Below are 24,483 nucleotides of genomic sequence, written 5' to 3' on the forward strand. Positions count from 1 at the left end.
ATAGAATGATAGAATGATAGTATATACCTGAACCAACAACAAGTACCTGGAAATATATGTGATAATAGATTTAGGTTTGTGTGTGTCAGTCAATGTGATGTCCTTGAATGTATTCTTAAAATTAAATCGAATGCTACCGGGTTGGACGATGTTAACCCAAAATGTAGAAAGATTTTACTCCCACGAATACTTGTATTTCTCACCCACATTTTTAATAGACAGACAGCTAAAAAAAATCCCAAGATTCACCCAATTCCAAAGAAAAATAAAGAATATAGGCCCATATCAATTCTCCCATGTCCAAAATTTTCGAAAACCTAATGGCGGCACAAATAAATAACTTTATAATAGACAATAAAGTGCTCGATGATAAACAATCTGGCATTAGAAGACACAGAAGCTGCACTTCCGCCATTTAAAAAATAGCAGAGGATATACGAGAACAAATAGATTCTTACAATGTGACATTCTTAGTTTTACTTGATTATAGTAAGGCATTCGACACAGTAAATCACAATATTTTATGTGCGAAATTAAAAAATTTATATAATTTTTCAACCACTGCAATTAAGCTAATGACTTCGTACCTGAGCAATCGTCGCCAATCAGTTGTATTGTCTAACATTTTATCCTCGTGTGTGTGTTTCTTAACCGTGGTGTTCCGCAAGGTTCTGTTCTTGCTCCTCTGTTATTTACGTTATATATTTTAATGACCTTCCTAATTTAATATCTAACTGTGATATTCATATGTACGCTGATGACGTCCAGATGTATGTTACTCGTCCTTTTAATAGAATTCATGAGTGTGTAACTGTCAGTAAATGACTCTTGCGCACTTAGCACCTAGCGCGTTAAAAAACAAATTCGCCTAATTTTTCGATTTTTAACGCGCTAGGTGTACGTCTTCGCAAGAGTCATTTGTCAATTTAGTTCCTTGGGTTCATAGCTACATAATCACTGAAGACTTGATAGTGAAATTTTAATCGGTTCTCAAGATATGGCCGTTACAAATAAATTTTGTATGTAAAACTTTAACTCGCTATAATAGGTAAACGCGAGCTAAGCCAGAGAAACCCAAATGGGTTTTAGCTTATTTCGATGAGTTCTTTCCGCCCATGAAATCAGAATTGCGCTTACATTTTATAACCCTAAAAATGTTGCACAGTGGTATTAATAATAGTTTTTTGAAATACGTGGACAATGCACCCAACCTAGGATTTATTTTTAACAGAACACTGTCCTGGAATGACCATATTTCAAGGGCAGTGGGTAAGACCTATGGCACACTAAGATCTCGTTATCATTCATTACATTATCATTTTCTGCCCACAAACATCCGTCTACTAATTGCAAAAACCTGTATAATTCCACAACTTTTCTATGGATTAGAAGTCTTTGCAAACTGTGACTCATGCAGCCTGAATAAACTTAGAGTAACTGTAAACAATGTGCATGTGACCATGTTTCTAACTTTACAAATAAAATCTTTGACCTAAGCTTAATGGATTGGATAAAACTTAGAGTACTACTTCTCCTACACAAATTATTTAAATTATTAATTATTATTCGTAAAGAACCATCCTACTTATACGAAAAATTACAATGTACAACATCACGAAGGGTAAACAATATCACTTCAGTCAGGCATAGGTCTCTGCTATCAGACAGACAATTTTTTGTATACTCTATTCGACTATGGAATCAGCTACCTAATAGCATCAAAAATATAAGCAGCGCAACGCATTTTAAATTAAAATTGATCTCACACCTTAAAAGTTAAAATTCTTTAAACCCTTAAAAATGTTGTTTTTTATAATTATTTCATAATAAACAAAACTAATAAATTTAGAGCGACCTAAATATTAAATATAAGTTATTAGATAATAAGTTTAAATATGTTTACCTTAATTTATACGTTTTAGTGACTAGCGCATTAATAATAAGCTCGAAGCTTGTAGCTTTGGGATGATTTATAAAATAAATAAATAAATAAATTAAACATATGAGAAACGCACCGTTGCTTCTCATGGCAAAACTGGAAACCTTTAAATTTAGTTACAAGAGAACCATTAACACCGCCAAGTTCTTTTTGAACCTAAATTCTTAAGAAATCGTGGTCCATCGAGGATAATTTTTTCGCAAAATTCGGGGATGCGTCCTGTTTTGTAGAGTATTACCCAAAATCCATGCGAAAAGGTCCGATTGATTAAGAGGACATCTAGTAACTGGAAAAAAATGGATTTTCTGGAATTTTTTTTGTTGTCCAAATGAAGAAGCCAATTGAATTAATCGAAAACAAAATGGCGGCTGGGCAGCATTTTTTCGTAGGCCCTTTTTTGTTAAATTCCTTGGCCGGACAGCTAACGTCCTTAATTTTTTATCTAGAACAAACAATCAAGTTTGGTTAGTTTATATATGTACATCAACATCTATCACGCAATTTCTCTGCTAACCCTAATTAACCGCTATTTAATCTCCAAACTGGGTAAGTTTTAAGCTGGAAAATATAGTGAAAAGGGAAAAGTGAGCAAGGAAAAGAGAAAAAAAAAGGCCGATGCCGACATGTCGGCGGCTGGCCCAGAGGAGGATGCTGACATTTCTGGTGAAGAGGTGTCGGGTGATGCTATCTTTATATCAGTTGGAAGAAAACCAACAAAAAGATTAAAGAATAATAAAAACAAATCTAAAGTCTTCGACAAGATTAAAAATGGTGGCATCATGAACGAGGCTATAAATGAAATTTTAGGTGTAACTCCAAAAAACAATGCGATGGTTGTTGAAAACGGCTCTATAACATCGAAATCCAGTTCTACGAATTCTATTAATTCAGTTGTTGCAGTATCTAATAACAAAACATCTGCTAACTCGCAGGAGAATGCTGACTCTAACATCAAAACAACTCCGGTTACCGGCGCGTTTACCAGGGATGACATAAACTTATTTGAAGAAAGCCACAATGGTCAGGCTTGTGTTTTTGTTAACACAAGCAAATGCCAGGAATTTGAGAACACAAAGATTAAAAATGGTCTCTACTTGCATGAAAAAATTAAGCAAATTAAACAACGCATCAAAGCTGTAGGCATTTCGACGTTTAAAATTTATATGTGCTCGGCAAGGGATGCCAATTCACTTGTATTAAACAAAAAGCTTGAAAGCATTAATTTTGAGGCTTTTATTCCAAAGAGCTATACTAAAACATATGGAGTTATTAAGGGCATTTCCCTGTCTTATTCTGAGGAGGGACTGCTCCATAATATAGAGTCGGAAGTTAAGATTAAGTCGGTAGAGAGGTTGCTCATGAAATCGAAAGAAAAGTCAAGAAATGCTGATGGGAAAGTGGAACTAATTCCTACTCTCTCGGTTAAGATAGGTTTTTCCAACGATGAAATTCCCTCGTCAATAAGACTCTTTGGGATATGTTCTCTGTTTGTGTCACATTTCATACCTAAGGTAAGGCAGTGTTTCAAATGTGGTCGTTTGGGACACACGCTGAATCGCTGTAGAGCAACTGTCAAAAAATGTCTAGCTTGTGGTTAACCAGGTGGTTGTCTGGTGGGTTGCAAAGGTGTAGAGTGCATTTTATGCAGGGAATCTGGTCATCGTGCTTGGAATGTGGGTCAATGTCAGGTGTGGAAAAAAGAAAGTGATATTTTAAAGCTCATGACAATAAAAAAATTAGCTCGTAAAGAAGTTATTGAACAATACTTTCCGAAGAATTCTTTTGACCTTCTAAAGGATCAGGACAAAAACTTTCCAGTGTTGGACAAGACAGTCCCAAATACAGTCAAAAATGACATCGCTGCAAATGCAGTGGTGACACCTAGAAGGTATACCTCGATTGTTCAAAGACCAGTAGTACCAACTCAAAAGGTTAACTACACGCTGGAACCTTATACGCATGATAACAGTGACTGGAAACCGAAATTTCCAGAAAAAACAGATGAGGTATTATCAATTTGCAATGACCTATTTAAAATCGTTTCACTCTTCTCGAATGAAAATTCTGAAATTAAAGAGGATGTTGCTTCTTTGCAAAATAAATTTTACAGCATTAAAACTCGAAAAATTCTTTGAAAAACACCTCAAGAAACAACAAACCTTCGAATGACATTTATATGACAATTAAATTTCTTCAATACAATGTCCAATCACTGATTGCTAATAAAACCTAACCTAGAATTTCTTTTAAATAATGAAAACTATGATATTTTCTTTCTCTCTGAGGTTTTCTCTCATGATGGTCCACAGAATCGCAGAAAAATACTACATTTCAAAACTATTGAGAAAACCAGACAAGATGGATATGGGGGAGTCGCCATTGTATTAAAAAAAGGTATAACTTTCCAACAACTACCATTTGCTTGTGAGGGAGACATACTGATAGTTCAAACTAAGAATCTAGTTACAATTTTTACCCTAGTATCAGTATACCTACAGCCTTCAATGCCGAATGCATCTTTCAAAGATGTATGGCGCAGACTGATGGCCAGATTAGAAAACATTCAAAATGTAATAATAGCAGGAGACATGAATGCAGTGTTGGGAAAGGTACTGTGTTTTTTTTACCTAGGTAAGGTAAAAGGTATTGGGCAAAAATAAATACCTAGGTAAGGTAAACGTACTTCAATTTCCCAGTACCTAGGTAAAGGTAAAAGGTAAATATATTGTTTTTTTTATTTTTTATAATTTTTTTGTTTTATTCAATGTAATCATTTAAACTTAAATTAAGACTAGTTTTCAGTTTTTAGTCGTCTTAAAAAAAACAATATCTTTTTATTTCATTTATATTTAAATGTTATAATTTTGTGTATATATTTTTAAAACACGCTGCATGATATGCACGTATCACTTTATTAATGTATTTATGAAACCCTCATGTACATATTTGGCGCGCAAAAATTCCGTATGTAGAAACATTGACTATATATTGTGCATATGTATATGCCGTTTGTTTACGTACATACGGAATTTTGCGCGCCAAATACACTTTGGTTTCATAAATAAATTGATGTAGTGATGGGAACATATATACGTACACAAAATTATATAAAATAAAACTGCGATTAGTTTTCATTCTTAAATATGTAATATATGTACTATGTACTATTACAATTTCGAAACGTAACGATAGAATGACGTGTAGAGGTGGTGGATTTAGCTTATTTCAGTGTCGCAGTCAGATTTGGCTATTTTAAATCAGAGCAATGAAACGTATCGAGATTTTCTTAATGGTCTCAAAACGATATCTCATTTTTATCACGACATTTCACCATTTAAAAAGAATTTTTAAAAAGGTAAAAAAAAATTCCATTTCACAGAAGCGAAGATATGGCGAAGCTATTTATACCCGTTACTCGTAGAGTAAAAGGGTATATTAGATTCGTGCAAAAGTATGTAACAGCTAGAAGAAAGCGTTTCCGACCCCATAAAGTATATGGGCCGTTCTTTTACAAACCGAACAGATTTGGCCAAAAAAAAAATTTCACATTTTTGATTTGCCTGAAACTTTTTTTACACGTACTATTCGGAAAATAAGTAAACACGTGTATCAGGATTTGACCGAAAAAAAATTATTTTCCTAGTTAGAATTTTTTTAAGTGTGCCAAAAATTGTCAAATTTGAAAAAGTACCCTCTCATTGAAAATCTGTATCTCCGGTTATATGAATCTAATTGACTTCATGTCTTTTGCATTAATTCCTCTAAAACCTCTCCTTTCAAAATAAAATTTCTTAAAAAAAAATTTTTTTAATTTCTTAAAAATAAAAACAAAATAAGATTTAAAAAAATTTTTTAACTATTGCCCCCACAAAAAAAAAATTTTTTTTTTATTTTAATACTTGCGTCATATTGTTAGTAACAATCGGTTTTTGTAAAAAGTTGGAGCCACGTTTAGTTTTTAAAATATCGAATTTGTTTTAGCAAGGCCTCGGCTTTTTTCTATGAAAAAACGTCGCAGCAAGTAGATCTACTCTCTCACTCTTATCGGATCCTAATGGAATTTATGTTTTCTCATTGTTTACTAGTCCTTTAACAATTGTTAAGGATTAAAAGTTAAGTTTTAAGTTTTTTGACAATTTCTGAATGCCAAAAAGTAAAAAGTCATTTTTTAATCAATTAAAAACTTACAACTATTTATTTAAACGTCTATTTAATAAGCAATAATTTTAAATTTATTTTATTTATTATTTTTTTATATTATGTAATTTATTAAACATTTTTAAATATTTTTTTTTAAGTTTTTAAAAAAATTTATTTAATAAAAATAAAAAATTATAAAATTTAATTAATTTTTTTTTAAATTTAAAAATAAATATTTAAAAATGTTTAATAAATTACATAATATAAAAAAATAATAAATAAAATTAATTTTAAAATTATTGTTTATTAAATAGACGGTTAAATAAATAGTTGTAAGTTTTTAATTGATTAAAAAATGACTTTTTACTTTTTGTCATTCAGAAATTGTCAAAAAACTTAAAACTTAACTTTTAATCATTAACAATTGTTAAAGGACTAGTAAACAATGAGAAAACATAAATTCCATTAGGATCCGATAAGAGTGAGAGAGTAGATCTACTTGCTGCGACGTTTTTTCATAGAAAAAAGCCGAGGCCTTGCTAAAACAAATTCGATATTTTAAAAACTAAAAGTGGCTCCAACTTTTTACAAAAACCGATTGTAACTAACAATATGGCGCAAGTATTAAAATAAAAAAAAAAATTTTTTTTTGTGGGGGCAATAGTTAAAAATTTTTTTTAAATCTTAATTTGTTTTTATTTTTAAGAAATTAAAAAAAAAATTTTTTTTTTAAATTTTATTTTGAAAGGAGAGGTTTTAGAGGAATTAATGCAAAAGACATGAAGTCAATTGGATTCATATAACCGGAGATACAGATTTTCAATGAGAGGGTACTTTTTCAAATTTGACAATTTTTGGCACACTTAAAAAAATTCTAACTAGGAAAATAATTTTTTTTCGGTCAAATCCTGATACACGTGTTTACTTATTTTCCGAATAGTACGTGTAAAAAAAGTTTCAGGCAAATCAAAAATGTGAGCCAATAAAAGGTGTTCGGTTTGTAAAAGAACCGCCCATATATATTCTTGATCAGGGTCACTAGCCGAGTCGATCTAGCTATGTCCGTCTGTCCGTCTGTCTGTCTGTCTGTCTGTCTGTCTGTCTGTCTGTCTGTCCGTCTGTCCGTCTGTCCGTCTGTATGAACGCTGAGATCTCAGAAACTACAAAAGCTAGAAGGTTGAGATTTCCCACACATATTCTTTGGCTTCCTACGCAGCGCAAGTTTATTTTAGCCGAGCGCCACGCCCCCTCTAACGCCCACAATCGCCCACTAATGATTTTAAAATGGGTCCTGCGCCCACATCTTTAAAGATTTCCAAAAAGTATAAATGCAATTTTGTTGTTTATATTTATACCTATCGAAATGTAGAAGACATTTTTCAAATCGGACCATTCATTAAAAAGTTATACGCAATCAAAAATTATATATCTATCTCCCTCGCACTCCCTTTAGCTGAGTTACGATTATTAGTCGGGATACCAACCCGACACAGCGTTCGCACTCCCTTTAGCTGAGTGACGGGTATTAGATAGTCGGGACAACAACCCGACTATAGCGTTCTCTCTTGTTTTTTGTTTAAATAATTTATAACTTTAAATTATGTGGGGGTATAAAATTAATAAAAATACTCCAAAATTATAATATTTGACAAGCTTTCATATAAAAATAACTCCCATAATGGTTCCAGTGCAAAATATAGTCCAAACTTAAAAAAAATATTTCATTCGCGGTTTTCTGCAAATCGGCATTTTTAATCTTTATAAAAAAATAGTATAATGTTCTAAACATAATTCTTGTCGGCTCCTGAAAGTTTCGTTATGGGACCTCCATTACTTTCTGCATAATTTAATAAAACAATAAAAAACAATGCAGTCTTTCGTTGTTATATATTAAATTATATTAGACAAACAGTTTTCGTTCTTCATTAATTCCGGGAGAACGACTGTTCCCATTAAGGTAAAACTCATAGGAAAAATGCAGTTTGGTATAGCAAAGAAATCCCTACCAATTTCAACGTGGGACAATAACTTCTTGCTACTTAATTATAAAAATATATTTTAATGCATTCTAAAAAAATTATGATGTTTAATGAAAATTTTAAATTGGTAATAATGGATTTATGAAAAAATGAGAAAGTGGGCATTCTAAACAAGAGCCAACAAGAATTATGCATAGAACATTATACTATTTTTTTATAAAGATTAAAAATGCCGATTTGCAGAAAACCGCAAATGAAATATTTTTTTTTTAGTTTGGACTATATTTTGCACTGGAACCATTATAGGAGTTATTTTTATATGAAAGCTTGTCAAATATTATAATTTTGGAGTATTTTTATTTATTTTATACCCCACGTAATTTAAAGTTATAAATTATTTAAACAAAAAAAAAAGCGTCGCCATATCTTCGCTTCTGTCAAATGGATTTTTTTTTACCTTTTTAAAAATTCTTTTTAAACGGTGAAATGTTGTCATAAAAATGAGATATCGTTTTGAGACCATTAAGAAAATCTCGATACGTTTCATATAGAATCACTCCTATGTAAGTACCTTCATAATTCCAAAGGTATATAAAAATCTGTAGCTAGGTAAGGTAAAAGGTACTGAATTATTTGTATACCTAGGTAAGGTAAAAGGTACCACTAAATTGTACCTCGATACGTACCTAGGTAAAAGTATCTAGGTATGTCCCAACACTGCATGAATGCGAGAAATATGACTTTTGGTGATTCGATTACCAACGCAAAATGCAGGTTTCTTGAACAGGTAATGGCTGCGGCTGGGTTTGTTTGTCTAAATAATGGAAAGCCTACCTTTAAAGCATATGCTGACAGATCCTAAAGTTCTGTTCTTGATCTCACGTTTACCAATTCAAGCGCCCATTTCATCTGGAGTATTGTAACGAACTGATTTTCGTGATTTGCTCGCTACGAAGATCGTGCGGCTAGCTCAGTAGATTTGTGTGTTCGTCCCACCAAATTTATATGAACGTGACCGCCCGGTTAACAGTAAAACATTTCAGAACTCGGTTCAAAGAGGCGTTTATTTACGGCTCTGGTTTACAATAATTGTTGTGACTCGTGCTGACGATGCTCCTGCGACTCCGCTCGGTGGTTCCTCGCTGCAGGTGCTCCGGGATGCTCCGGGATGATCCGGGTACTCTCGCTGCCGTGGAGTTGGGTCGAGGGTCGAGGGCGTGGAGTTGGGTCGTTGGGCTAAGGGAAGCGTCACCGTTCTCAGACTAGGGTGAACAGGCACCACGCTCGCAAGACCTTCGTCCTGCTAGCCGCAGTCTCCTGTCCCTTGCTCTGTCACGGCCGGTCCCGCCAGACGCCTACTCAGTTTCCTTTGACGCTCCGGTACTACGGCCGGTTTACGCCAGCAGTCCCTGTAGCAAACGCCCAGAGAAAGACGAACGTTCCACCCTAACCTTCCCTCCTGGCTGGTGCGATCGTACCTGATGCCTGGTTCTCGGCACGGTCCCGGGATGCTGGTCCTCGTCGATGTCCTGGGCGACTCGTTGCTGCGTTGTCCTGCGTTGCTCCCTTGAAGTCCGCTGCTCGTGCCCACACTCTGCTGGTGGGGATGCCCGTGCCAAGTTTGCCCACGTTCTGCTCAACTGATCGGTATTACGGCCGACGCAGCTGGACCAATCGGTATTACAGCCAATGTAGTCGGACCAGTCGGTACTACGGCCAACTTAGCCGCACGCAGTTAGACTAATCGGTATTACAGCCAATGTAGCCGGACTAGTCGGTATTACAGCCGGCACAGCTAGCCTGATCGGTATTTACAGCCAATGCAGCCAACTGACCGGTATTACAGCCAACTTAGCCGGACTAATCGGTACCACAGCCAATATAGTCAGACCAATCGGTATCACAGCCGATATGGTCGTGATGGTCGGTACTACGGCCAACCTTGACGTTCTGCAGACTTAGCCGTGCGTTGCCTTGAAGGACCTCAGCTACCTGTGTCGCAATTCGGAGACATGCTTGGTCCCGAACGTCTTGACGTAGCGATTTGCTCCTTGCTGGTTTTTCACGGCGGTTTCTCCTTGACTTTGACTCTACTAGACGTTGCTCACTCGCGATTTGATGCTCGATGACTGGTCCCGACTCCAGCGCAGGGTCCGCTTATGTAGGCCTCCGGGTCCCGTTAATCCTCGGCCTCTCCTTTTCATCTCTCCAATTCAGGGAACGGTTTTACCGTTCGACCTTTCGCCCTCTGCGCACGGCACCACTCTAGGGACCAAAGTGCGGCGCTGTACCGTTAATTCCTTGCTCACGGCACGCCTGCGCTCTCTCGTCTCTCCCTCAGGCTAGTGCCGTCTCGCTCTGACGCCTCTCTTTGCTCTCTCTCTCTCTCTGGGTTGATACTCTCCCAACTCTCTCTCCAACTCTCCACTTCAGGGTCCAAAGTGCACGGTTTACCGTTTACCTTTCGCCCTCTGCACACGGCACTACACTAAAGTCCAAAGTGCGGCCGGTCTCCATGTAGTTCTCCATGTATTTCTTGTGTTTATTTGTGCGGAGTTATTTAACTCCTCACAGTATCAACCCTGTATGGATTGGTGGTAGCCATCACCTGAAAAAGAGAAAATTTCTAGCTAAAAATAGACTTAAATCTATGCTTGGTAAAATTAATGAACCCTCTTCAATCCAAGAGCTATCTGTCAAGATGAAGGGAAAAATGAGGTCATATTAGCCAAAAATCAGCATCCAAAATATTGGTGGACTCAGGAATTAGCTAGAGAATTTAGGATAACGGTGGCTGCCCAAAAGGAAACCATTCGTAACTCTACATCAAGTAGCTAGTACATACGTTTTCAGCCCAAGAAAATCTAGTTCTCAGAATATGCTTGACAGATTCTCCATAGGTGAACTGCAGGATGTTCTTTTGAAGAAAAAGGGTTCAGCAGGTGGTCTAGATGGCATAACCTATGAAATGGTGAATGCTTTATCTGATAGTGCTAAAAAAGAACTGCTTAATATCTTTTATGAACATGTTTCAAATTGTGAGCTACCACAGGAATGGAGATTAATCAAAGTCATTCCAATCTCTAAGATAGGAAGAGACTTGGAAAATTTACGCAACTTTAGACCAATCTCACTTATCTCTGTCCTAGCGAAGACTATTAATGGCATTATCAAGAACAGAATCACATCGCTAATAGAGCAAAATGACAGTCTCCCTACAAGATCGTATGCGTATAGAAAAGACAGATCTGCTGGTATGTGTCTAAGGGCCGTTTTCTCGTCCGTACTTTAGTTTGCCTGCCGGGACAACGGAGCGATAAACAAAAAATGGTTTACTCGTCCTTATGTTAGCGCAGGTAGGGACAAATTTTGTCTCGGTACTTCATCCAACGTGCAAAATTTGTGCGGTTGGATTGTGCGCAAGTGTTGCCAGACATTTGAGCGTTGTCAATCTGGTTCCACTCTTCATTCGAAAACAGGTGATTCTATTTACAGTTAAATACAAATAAAAATTGTTAATGTCATCCAATTGATTTTAAAATGAATTCCCGAGCGATTTATCTTCAAACTCTGTGGGATATCGTCGAATTGTCTGAAGGGCGAACCTATCGGCGCAGATATCACGACCAAAGAAATTACTTCGAACATTACAGTGATGATGAATTTGTTAAAAGGGTTCTCTTAAGAAAAAGCGGTGAAATTTGTTTTACAAAAAAATGTTTTGCGACTTGAATTTAAAGTAAAGCAGTAAGTGCATTCATTTGATTTAACTAATTCCATATAATCACAAACCATTATTATCGGGAAACGATAATACATGGGTTAAGCTTCTAATAGCTCTTGGATTCTACGCAAGCGGCAGTTTTCTTACTGCCACTGCCAGTCGAGTTGTTCAGGGCGTTAATTTTGCTATAGCATCTTTTTCAAAACAATTTATGAAGTACCGGCGTATTAAAGATCTTCAAGAAAATGTTGTTGATTTTTATAAAATAGCCAAGTTTCTGAGAGTCCAAGATAGGAGCCATAGATTGCACGCATGTAAGAATTCAATTTCCCGGAGGCGATTCCGAAGACACCAGTTCTACAAGAATTGTGTCCTGTTCATCGGTATAATTTTTAACGCGAAACTTTCTTTCTGCCGACATTGTTTTTTATTAGTTTGAAATTTTGTTTATATCATCAGCTGTTAGTATGACTGTTTTATGGTATTTTTCGATAGTTTTTCGATTAATTTTTGACAATTAGTTAACTCTTCTATTGTGGGGCTGCCACCCAGTCTCAAATTAGTGCGCCTTTTATTTGGAGTTTTCAATGACGGACGAGAAAACGAAAACTGATTTGCCACCGGGATAAATTTATCCTTCTATTAGCTAAATTTTACTTTGTAGGACGGACGAGAAAATGGCCCTAAATGACATAATTTCAAATGTCACCTTTCAAAAACAAAAAGGAAACACAGTTCTGTTGGTATTTCTTGATATTATGGATGCGTATAATGCTGTGTGCCTGAAAACTCTAGATCTCCTACTCGGACTTGAACCAATTCCTCATATCTATACTGACTGGATCATTAACTTCTTATCAAAACGAGTTCTTGTCTTAGGAAATTGCAGAGAAGAGGTTTGTGGTGGTATACCTCAGGGTAGCTGTCTATCTCCTCTTTTGTTTAATATATACTCAAAAAGACTACATCAAATTAATGATAACAACACAAGGATTTTTCAGTTTGCAGATGACTTTGTAATAATGGTTAGTCATAAAGTTGAAAGTCAAGCCATTGACATTTTGAATGAAAAGATTCTAAATTTTCATCTACTGTGTCCGGATATAAATCTCAACATCAATCCAGCTAAGTCAGCAGCTATGCTGATGAAAGCAGGAAAAAAAAAGTAATTAATCTGTCTCTCAATAACATTAGAATTGACCAAGTCTTCAGCATAAAATTTCTTGCTAGGATTATTAACTCTAATATGTCAAACACTGATCATGTCAGAAAAGTCAAATCCGATACAGAAAGTGGAAACCGTCTGATGCAAATGGCTACCACCATTAAAGCTGGTCTTCGCCCGAAAGTGGCAGTAAACATCTACAAAAGCTTTATACGTTCAAAGCAAGAGCACAGCATTTCATCCTTTTCTAACTTTAATGAGACCTCAAACAAACTAATGAGTACAGCTCAACTCTCAGTGCTGAGAAGATGTGTAGGTGTCACTCCCAGTACCCCAACTCATCTTAGCTATGCCTTAGCAGGGGAATTACCGCCGACATTCAGATCGCAAATATTAACAGCCAAAGAATTGCTTAAGGTCATATCAATAAATCCTGACACCTACAGTTTAGCAACGTTGCTAGTTAAGGACTCTAGTTATAATAGATGCTACATGTTTTTTCAAGACATTTTTGATGAGACAAGACCAGCATCAATATATCAGTCTTCTAAAAAACTGGAACTAATTGGGAAATCCTTTATCCAGAGTAAAAAAGACATGACGTTAGAACATATGCGCAATGATCACCTTGCATCTCTCAATCTGCATGTTGGTCTTAACTTCCTGATTCTTGCCACGGATGCCTCTATCTCGGATGAGACGGCAGGCATGGCTATCTGTGATATAACTAACAAAATTAACTTAAAGTACAAATCGGACAAGAAGACGTCGTCGCTTTTTGCAGAACTTACTGCAATAAAACTTACTAAATAAAACAGGCATATGCCTGTGATAAAAAGACTGAATATCTAGTAATATACACTGATAGTTTTGGCTCTATAAATTCGCTCAGGAGGAAAAGTTCAAAATGCTATCTGTGTAGCGAAATTCATAGTCTGCTCTCCTGGCAAGAGCTTAAACTAGCCAAAATTATCTGGACACCAGGCCATGCAGGTGTTAAGGTAAATGAGGAAGCTGACAGGGTGGAAAAACAAGCCACTACAGACGGACAAACTATAGTAATACACTACAACACAGTTGAAGCGCTCAGAGAGATTAAAAAATGAGTTTATTCTATCTGGAATGACCACTACAAGGAGCTATCTCGGTCTAAAGGATCTTTTTTTTGCAGACATTTTTCCGAATATAGAAGAGACTCCATGGCATTCTCATTTAAAATGGGATGCTTATACCATCAAACTAATCAACAGACTGCTAACAGATCACACCTATGACAATGTATACCTTTTTAAAAAACTTTAACTTCGAACCAAGCCATGCATCCATTTGCCTCTGAGAGCTCCGCAAAGTTGGCCAATTTCAGCATTTTTCGAACTTTGAGGTCCTTTTGCTAAGAATCCTTGCGTCGGGGAACTCTTTGGAAAACGCAGTTTAACTTGGGAATTCGTAACGAATCCAAAAATATAGCATTCATCGAGGTTAATTTTTGATGCTGCATAGTGTTATTATTAGCCCTAGAGGCTTCACATAACCAGCGCGTTCCCCGCCCTTGTCCCTTTTCCCTTACCCCTGACCCTGTCCTGGCCCTAAAAACCCTACTTTCTACACACTCCCTGACTATTGTGGTCAAATTCTCACCACTGGGAACGCTGCTATGACATCCTACATCATACATTCTACATAAATGTCTCTACGTCACGTCGTGTGACCGTTCCACTGTACCTGGCCGCATCAACTATCGGCCAAAAAAATCTACACTGGATTGTCGAAAAGCCCAAAAAAAAAAACAACAGTTATCGACACACGTAGGATTTTTGCGATATTTCAAATTTGCAAAATGGTAAGTAATTTACACAAATAAAAAAATTACAAAATTTTTGATTAAAAAAAGTAAGCAAAAAAAATCCTACGTGTGTCAATAGATAAAGGTATTTTGAATATACTGTCAAAATTTCAGATCGATCGGCTAAGATTTGTCCGAGTTAGGTGTCCGGCAGTCTCAATAAAAGTGGTTTCGAGAAAAACGCGTTTAAAGTTTTAAGGTGCCCGGTATATACATACAAAATTCGACACCTAGACACTTACTCCGGGCTTTACCTAATGGTATGTTATTTTTAAAACCCTTAAGAATTTTTTAAGCCACAAAAAAAAAGTTTCGATTTTTTCAAAATTTTACTCAGTTGTCCCTCTTAATATTGATATGCAGAGAAAGGGTAAAAGCTGATCTAATAAATTCTTCGCTTAAACTTTGTTCACCGAAAATCATTGTATTTGCAAAACAAAGTTTTTATTTTCATGTATGGAAGAATGTGCAATGTCCCAAATTACTGACCATCCGAAACACCAGACCTCTCTGCTTCTCTTTTTATCTATATACTAATAATAAATAAACCACAAGACCTCTCCGCTTTTCTTTTTATCTATGAGTAAGATGTATAAATATATCCATAAATATACAATACTTATATAATGTTTACGTATTTAATTTTTTAAAAGGTTAAAGAGGACTGGAAATACGTTGCAATGGTGCTGGATAGACTTTTTTTGTGGATTTTTACGTTGGCCGTTGTGGTTGGTACCGCTGGAATAATTTTACAAGCACCAACATTGTATGACGATCGTATTCCCATTATTGAACAAAAGGACTTGGACTTTTCTGGAGCATCGGCCGGACGCTGCAGACCTCCGCAATAACACTATTATATTGTAGGGCTTTAAGGAAAAGCTTGACAAAATTCATATTGGAATTATTTAAATGTTATTTTGAATAATTTTTTTTTTATTATTCCCTTGTCGTCAGCCGCATTTACGGAAATGAAGTGCATAATCATAAACACTAATAAATTGTAAAATTAAAGTATGGATTACCGGTCAGTAAAATAAGTAACTAAATTTATTTAGTCAAACTGAACCACCATACCTATTTATTAATTTTATGTTTTATCATTTACATTCTATGTCAACTTTGATTTTGAAGAATACAAATTAATACTAATGGGCTTAGGTATTAGAGCCTTGCACAGCTCAAAATAATCTCTACAGCTTTATATGTTTGTTTGCGACAGCGGAATCCTAGAAACATCGAGTAAGAGCTCTAAACACTAGACATTGAGTCCTTTAGAATCCTGCATGATAATATAAAAATATCGCTTGGACGTCCAAAAAGTTTTATATTTCATTGCCTAAAATTCAAAATAAGTTACGTTAATTTTAAGTTTATATATGTCGGTTGTTCTGTTATACTAAACATTTGCACCATTAAATGCAATTTAATTTTTTATTTCTAATTGAATAACTTTTTAAAAAATAAATTTTGTTTATTCAATGTTTAATAGCGTTTCAGACAGAGGGTGTTTGTGCTTACGCATTAATATTTCGCTACAGCTGCAGTTGCGCATACAATTTTTTTTTAATAAGAATTTATTTCAGTACTTTTTCGAGTTTTTTTGACGAGCTTAGGTGATATATTCACTCTGCTCTTTGCTGTTCTCTGTTCTTTCACGGCTTCAGCTGCTTTTTCGTTAGCGGCAACATTTGTGAGCAGTTTTCCGCTTAAAATCGCAACAGCGATGAAGCATCTCTGTTTGCTGATTTATATCAGGGATGCTTAAGCTTAAGCCTAGTACTCAGTACAACGAAAACTGCTAGCTAACCATAGGAGAAAGCGAGAGGCAAATAGGTAGCTAAGGCCATTAGCGGGGACTTTTTTCCACCGCGGTACTCAGTTGAGCTAAGGAAATGGTAAGGAAATACCAAAAAATACCAGATTTAGTGGATGAATTCCGATGAACGCCTTTAGCCGAGGCCCAAAGAATACAAAATTTAATCTTTGGCTGTGTTTGTGCAGAAGCGGTGTGCCAATAACAAATTATAAATGAAAAAAAAAAAAAACCAAAATCCAATGGAAAACTGCCTGTAGGAGTTGCGGCAATACATATCGCCATGCCAACAGCAAATTTAAGGCTTGCAACCCAGGTTGGCTCAACATTTTGAAAATTTTTAAATTGGCGCCAGTTGATGTTTGCTGTTTGTCAACAAACCCAGTTGATTGAGAGTAAGACCATGCTACATGCATTGCGGATGAACCCCGAAAACTTCGGTCACACTAAAAGAATAAGATTTTTCGACTAGTGAAACTCTTAGCCGAACTGAGTACTAGGCTTTATTCAAAACGGTCCAGTCACATTATGTGGGGTGACCTATGTAAAGGAGCCAGTAACCAGAATACTGAAAAATAATTGTTTCCACCAGGTTAACTACATGTATGTACATGTAATGACAGCTATGTTTGTTGTTTTTTTGTTATACTTACTTATACCAAAAAATACCAAATACTCTAAAAGTACCTCACTTTTGCCCACATCTGGTTGCCCATACAAAAACAGGGTTATGTCAACAACCCCATAACTCCATCCTAGTGTAAATACTTTTTTATTAAATAGGCTTTCACAGTCACCAACTTTCTCGTCACTCGGTCGGTTTCTTGATTCCCTACCAAAGGGTGAATTGAGGTCGAATGCGCAAGCACTGGGAGGCTTTGATTATTGCATCAGCTGTTCAGGTTTATGGGGTGGACTCGACAAAAATAGAACTGCAATATTAAAAACTTTAGAAAAACCTTAAATTTTGCAAAACTGGAGAGAGTAACAGCTGAGTAACAGAACACATCAAAGTTTGGTGGCAAAACATTCAGCGGTTTTTTTTCGAAAACTAGAGCAAGAATACGGACGCGACAATTTCGGACGCGACATGTTGGTACTTAATAAAAAATTGCAACTTTTTATTTTGTTAAAATGTTGCAGAGCTATTATACGTGTTACAAAAGTTCGTCCTGTAAAGTTTGGTTAAATTCTTTTAGCCTTATTTACCTCTTTTTAATAGAAACATAGTTTTTATATAGCTTGTTTTATGAAAATTGTATGACAAAGTGGTTAAAAGTTAATTAAATTCTGCTAATAAGTGCAGAAATTTAGCCAAAGTACAACTGTTAAAAAATGTATCCCTTTTTAAACAAAGTTAATCTTAGAAATATGTTGCACGTATCGAGTATTTTATTAAATTATGTTTTTAGTTGGAAAGGCTGTAAGGCCCATACAAATTTCGAATTGTCTGGTAATAGATGCATGGTGTATTTTGGAATCTGTACAACACTTTAACATTTAAATTGTAGTGGTAACGAAAATTCCTCCACTTCTTTGGCACGGAATGTAAAGAAGTTTTATTCTCGAGCATATTGAAACTGGATAAGTGCTTTCTCTCTGATAGCAAAATTAGTTGTAAATAATATAAATATTATTAAATAAAGTTTATTAAAAGCAAGGACTTCGACGTTTTTCATAGCTTTAAATAAAAGAACAAGAGAGAACGCTATAGTCGGGTTGTTGTCCCGACTATCTAATACCCGTCACTCGGCTAAAGGGAGTGCGAGGGAGATGGATACATACCATTTTTTTTGATTGCGTTTAATTCTTTATTGAATGGTCCGATTTGAAAAATGTCTTCTACATTTCGATAGGTATAAGTATACACAACAAAATTGCATTTATACTTCTCGGAAATCTTTAAAGGTTTGGGCGCCAGACACATTTAAAAATTTTTAGTGGGGGATTGTGGGCGTTAGAGGGGGCGTGGCACTCGGCTGAAATAAACTTGCGCTGCGTAGGAAGCCCAAGAATATGTGTGGATCTCAACCTTCTAGCTTTTGTAGTTTCCGAGATCTCAGCGTTCATACGGACGGACAGACGGACATGGCTGTATCGACTCGGCTAGTGACCCTGATCAAAAATATGTATACTTTATAGGGTCGGAAACGCTTCCTTCTCCCTGTTATATACTTTTGCACGAATATAATATTCCCTTTTACTCTACGAGTAACGGGTATAACTAGCTTCACAAAAAAATTATGAGCAATTGTTTTCTAATAATAAAAAATTGAAATTACGGACGAGACAGACTTTAAAATTTCTTTAAAAATATTAGTGCGCTAATTTTTTTTGTCAAAAAATTTTAATTAATTTGTTTCAAATATCCTTGCTTTAGGCATAAAAGCTGGTTTATATGTGTCGCGAATTGGACGAGTGAAAAGAAAAAATGAGGTCTTTTGATTACGGACACGACAATCAAAATGTTTAAAAACAAACTTCAATAAAAACACCTAATCCATTAATATTAAAGAAGTCTTTTTTTTCCTAATAGCACTTGCTATAAACTAATTTGTAGGATTGGTTGCTTGATCTTGAGACTTCCACAGAAGGCATAGCAATATTACGAAAACACATCAAAATGTTGCTGAGATATACAGCATATGTTGCTCATGCTTGAAAGCTGCATATCTTTGTGTAAAAAATTAATTTGAAAGGAAATGTAATTGATTCACAAACTATAAATCCTAATTCTGTTTTTAAACCAAAAAAGAAATTTTTCCGCCAGCTGTTAGTTTTTGGAGTTTGGTTGACTTTTTCCTGGAAATGCCCATAGGAAAAAAAATTTCTTGATAGTTTTTTCATATAAAATGTTTTGTTTTGTACGACTTTTGGGTGAACTTCAGTTTAGCTCCAACCCCCGATTTCGTCCAAATCAACTGTCATTTTGTCGAGGCGAAAAATACTTAAAAGGTAGTCCATGTCCCTGGCAAAGTTACCTCCCATATTGAAAATCGGGAAAATGAATACCCATTTTTATACCCGTTACTCGTAAAGTAAAACGGTATTTTGTATTCTTGGTCAGAATCACTAGCCGACTCGATGTAGCCATGTCTGTCTGTATGAACGTTAAGATCTCAGAAGCTCCAAAATTGGGATTACCCACACATATTCTTGGGCTTCCTACGCAACGCAAATTTGTTTCAGCCGATCGCCAAGGCCCCTTTAACACCTATTGTGTTGCTTTGCCAAGTGAATTCATCTGGTCGTGTGATGCATGCCGAGGAATTGAATCTGAAATGCGCTCCTAGCTTTGCTTCGTGAATATTCCCTTTAACAAGAGGAGTTGTCTTTCCCGACTAACGCAACAAATTTCTTTACTACACACAAAAAAAACTTGGTAAAATTAACCAATATAATTGTCAAACAGTCCCCAACCACAAAAATTGTCAATTCTACTAATTAAATAGTTACTTTCACAACAATCAATACACACAATTAGCAAAGACACACACCCAAAGAAAAACAAAATACACGTAACTATTATTTATAGATACGTAACTATCCGTATAGCTCAATAAACGCTGTGATCTTGTAAATTACAAAAGCTAGAAAGTTGGGATTACCCACACATGTTCTTGGGCTTTCTACGCAGCGCAAGTTTGTTTCAGCCTGCTCTAGCGCCCACAATCGCCTTAAACGATTTTAAAAGGGGACTGGCGCCCACACCGTTAAATATTTCAGAAAAATAAAAATGCAGTTTTATTTTTTTTTATTTTTATTGAGTTTCGGAAAAGTAAAAATGCAGTTTTATTGTGTTTATCAATACCTATCGAAATGTAAACAACATTTTTTAAATCGGACCATTTGCTGAAAAGTTATTCGCGATCAAAGTTTTATATCTCAATCTCCCTCGCACTTCCTTTCTGATAGTCGGGCATTTTGTTTTCGTTTTCCACTTTTAAACTGGTTTTTCCGGAGCTCGCGCAAAACACGTCTGCTTTCTCCGGCTATCATAATATAAATATATTTTGATACAGTTGAATAAAATTTTTATTAGGCTTTGGACATTTTAAAACAAACGCCATTTCCATAATAAACAAGAGAGAACGCTTGCGAATAACTTTTTAATGAATGGTCCGATTTGAAAAATTTCTGCTGCATTTCGATAGGTATAAATATACACAACAAAATTGCATTTATACTTCTCGGAAATCTTTCGATAGGTATAAATATACACAACAAAATTGCATTTATACTTCTCGGAAATCTTTAAAGGAGTGGCCGCCAGACACATTTTAAAATCGTTAGTGGGCGATTGTGGGCGTTAGAGGGGGCGTGGCGCTCGTCTGAAATAAACTTGCGCTGCGTAGGAAGCCCAAGAATATGTGTGTAAAATCTCAACCTTCTAGCTTTTGTAGTTTCTGAGATCTCAGCGTTCATACGGACAGACAGACAGACAGACAGACAGACAGACAGACAGACAGACAGACAGACAGACAGACAGACAGACAGACAGACAGACAGACGGACATGGCTAGATCGACTCGGCTAGTGACCCTGATCAAGAATATATATACTTTATGGGGTCGGAAACGCTTCCTTCTAGCTGATACATACTTTTGCACGAATACAATATACCCTTTTACTCTACGAGTAACGGGTGGTAAACTTTACTTTCCATGACTGACGAGAAAACGGCCTTTAGAATAAAAAAATTAAAATCAATTTGCGAAGAAATCAGGATACCAGTTTGTGCAAGTGTCACCTACAATACTATTTCGGCGATCTATAGATTCTTATAGATTCTTATAGAATCTTATAGATTCTATAAGCCAAAGAAAAATACAACTGTTATGATCTACATATGTATGAATTTAATCAAAGTTGATGCAGTTGAGCATCCGGACACTTTTATTGAGAGTGGAAAAGTTTTAAAAATGCACCATTTAGAGAAATACCTGAAGCAAATGTTAACAAAACTTAGTCTACACTGCCTTCAGAACATATGTGTTCTGTTTAACAAATTCATCTCACAAAAATGTATTCTAGTTTTATATAATTGCTTTTCATATCATGCCATAAAAATTTCGAATCATGTTTCATTTAATCACCTTAAATCTTTAAGTATCATCTTAAATATACGTTAAAAAAAAAAAATCAAATCGGCAAAAATTATATGTTAAGATTGCATATTTATTAAACCATACAAAAGATAAAACCGTATGATATCTAAACGTTAAGTTAGTGATTTTAATTTAATTAAAATAATAATGTTTTTCAAATACGAAGAAAACGAGTGCAAAATGTAATACTTTAAGTAGCAACAAACTTAAAAATAAGTTGGGTGTAACAATATTTTACACTTTGTCATATATTTTGTTCGTTGTCAATCCCTACATCCCCTAAAAATGTATATGGGTTGCTTTATAATAGAGGTCTGCACTGTACTGAAATTTAGTGTACTCATACAATATTGTAAAGACTACCCACACTACCGATAGCACTGTGCAGCATTTTTATTGCTTTTTAAATTTACCTCGATGAATGCTATATTTTTGGATTCGTTACGAATTCCCAAGATAAACTGCGTTTTCCAAAAAGTTCCCCGACGCAAGGATTCTTAGCAAAAGGACCTCAAAGTTCGAAAAATGCTGAAATTGGCCAACTATGCGGAGCTCTCAGAGGCAAATGGATGCATGGTTTGATTCGATGTTAAAGTTTTTTAAGAGATACACCCTTTATCTTTTATACCCCATACTTAAAAAATTTTTAAGATTTTTTTTAAGGCAGAAACAAATTCTAGAAAACATAGTCAAAAAACATAAAAGTATACAGCTGCGGTCAAAATGGTAGTAGTGTTGCCGCCCTGTGTATTTAAAAGTTTGTTGTTGTAATTGACCTTTTCCTATTGTATTGATTATAATTTTACTATTAGACTAATTGGATAAGAAAAAATTACAACATGAAACTTTTAAAAACACAAGGCGGCAACACTGCTACTATTTTGATCGCAGCTGTATGTTTTTCAGTTGTTTTTGGAATTTATTTCTGCCTTAAAAAAAATCCTAAAATTATTTTATGTATGGGGTTTGAAAGATAAAGGGTGTATCTTTTAAAAAACTTTAACTTCGAACCAAGCCAAGCATCCATTTGTCTCTTAGAGCTCCGCAAAGTTGGTCAATTTCAGCATTTTTCAAACTTTGAGGTCCTTTTGCTAAGAATCCTTGCGTCGGGGAACTCTTTGGAAAACGCAGTTTATCTTGGGAATTCGTAACGAATCCAAAAATATAGCATTCATCGAGGTTTATTTTTGATGCTGCATAGTGTAGTTGATAAATACACTACTATATACCCTGCAGTTCCATTCAGGGCTTTTGAGCACTAAGCGCTCAATCAGTAGTGAATTTGTATGAAAAATAGCTCTGATTTTATATCCTAGGGGCTCATCACTGCCAGAAACTAGCGCTTTCTTAGCACCTGTTCATCGCCATTTTCAGCGCTTAATTCATCACCAAATTCAGCGCTATTAAGCGCCGAAATATCACCCAAAATCATCAGCGAAGAGAGAGAAAAAAAAAATATGTTGAATTTCATCGCCGTTATCAAAAGGTTTATTTCTTTTCACTTCATTTTGCTACAGCATTTTTGGTAAATTATTTTCATACTTTTAATGTAAAATGATTAATTAATGATTTTTACCAACTACGGTGACTTGTAGGGTCTTCGGTACGTTTGTCATGGCTTCCGGAGTCTTGGTGAGCTCCGTTTTCGCGCATGGATATTTTTCACCCATCTCCCGCATCCTTTTCGAAGGCTCTGCAGGCTTCACCTGACCAATGGGATCTGAATTTGGAAAATATATATTTTTATAATATTATATAATATTAGAATATTAGACAAGAACGATAAAAACTTACTTAGAAGTGCAAGAGTAACATCCTTCTGGGCTGTAGGACAAAATGATCTCATCTGAAATTATATTGTTTATGCACCTTGTACCATCAGCTTGACCTAAAAATAAAACATTTTGACAAGACAAACTTATACCTTATACCTTATACAAATACCCTTTAAAATTACTTACCTAAAAATGCAATATTGATTAATAGCACTTTTGTTTGAACTCGAAAACAACTTATCACAGTTAAAACGCAATTGAAAAACGCGGAACAACGGCGCCTGCTTTTCAGAAATAGAAAAAGAATACTGAGCGCGAAAAACAACATCTGCAATTTCAATCTCTCTTGTTGTTCTTTTCCCTTTGCCACGATCGCGCTTGCTTATTTTGAGAGAGAGAAATTTGGGAAAGCGTCGTCTATGGCGCCGTTTAGGTCGGCTCCGTCGGTGACGGCAAAGAGTATACATTATACAGAGGGCGCATAACTCTGACTTTCTGTTTGCACTTTTGTCGGCAAGGGGAAAAGGGGAATGAGCTTGTTCTATTTTTAGGTTTCGTTTATTGAGTACACAATGCATAAGTGTAAGTGGGCTTTGTGTGCATGGGTGCGAGAACGTGGAAACACATTTTGGACCAAATTTCATTTTTGTCATTTTGATAATCGAGGGCCAATAACTTTTTAAAGTCGAAAGGGCCCATAACATCCAACTCGGTCTATGGTCGAGCTGGCTAAAGCGTTGATCAGCGATGTTGATGCGTGTTCGATCCCAGCAAAGGGCAGACGTTTTCTAATATTGTTTTTTTTTTTTGTCTCGAAACATATTTCTTTTATTTTATTATTTTAGTTAATTAAGCTTTAAAGCTACAAAATAATTCATGAATATTACAAAGCTTAATTTCTAAAATATATGTTATATATTTAATATTTTTTTATGATCAATCTATTTACTAGTAGTGTTACCCTTTGATGATCAATAGTAATTACAAAATAGAA

The 24,483-nt window shown here is 35.5% G+C and overlaps 1 protein-coding gene across 3 annotated transcripts in view; it reads left to right on the forward strand.

Annotated features, from left to right (window-relative positions):
- nAChRalpha4 (nicotinic acetylcholine receptor alpha4) overlaps positions 1-20,922 on the forward strand; it is a 510,593-nt gene extending 489,671 nt beyond the window's left edge. For all 3 annotated transcript variants that reach the window (XM_070215892.1, XM_070215896.1, XM_070215895.1), the window contains one exon: positions 15,444-20,922. In XM_070215892.1, coding sequence (XP_070071993.1) covers positions 15,444-15,641 — 198 coding nt within the window. In that variant the 3' untranslated portion in view covers positions 15,642-20,922. The remainder of the gene's footprint in view (positions 1-15,443) is intronic.
- The last annotated feature ends 3,561 nt before the right edge of the window (positions 20,923-24,483 follow it).

Source organism: Drosophila takahashii, chromosome 3L (genome assembly GCF_030179915.1).
Source record: "Drosophila takahashii strain IR98-3 E-12201 chromosome 3L, DtakHiC1v2, whole genome shotgun sequence".
NCBI classification, from domain to species: domain Eukaryota; kingdom Metazoa; phylum Arthropoda; class Insecta; order Diptera; family Drosophilidae; genus Drosophila; species Drosophila takahashii.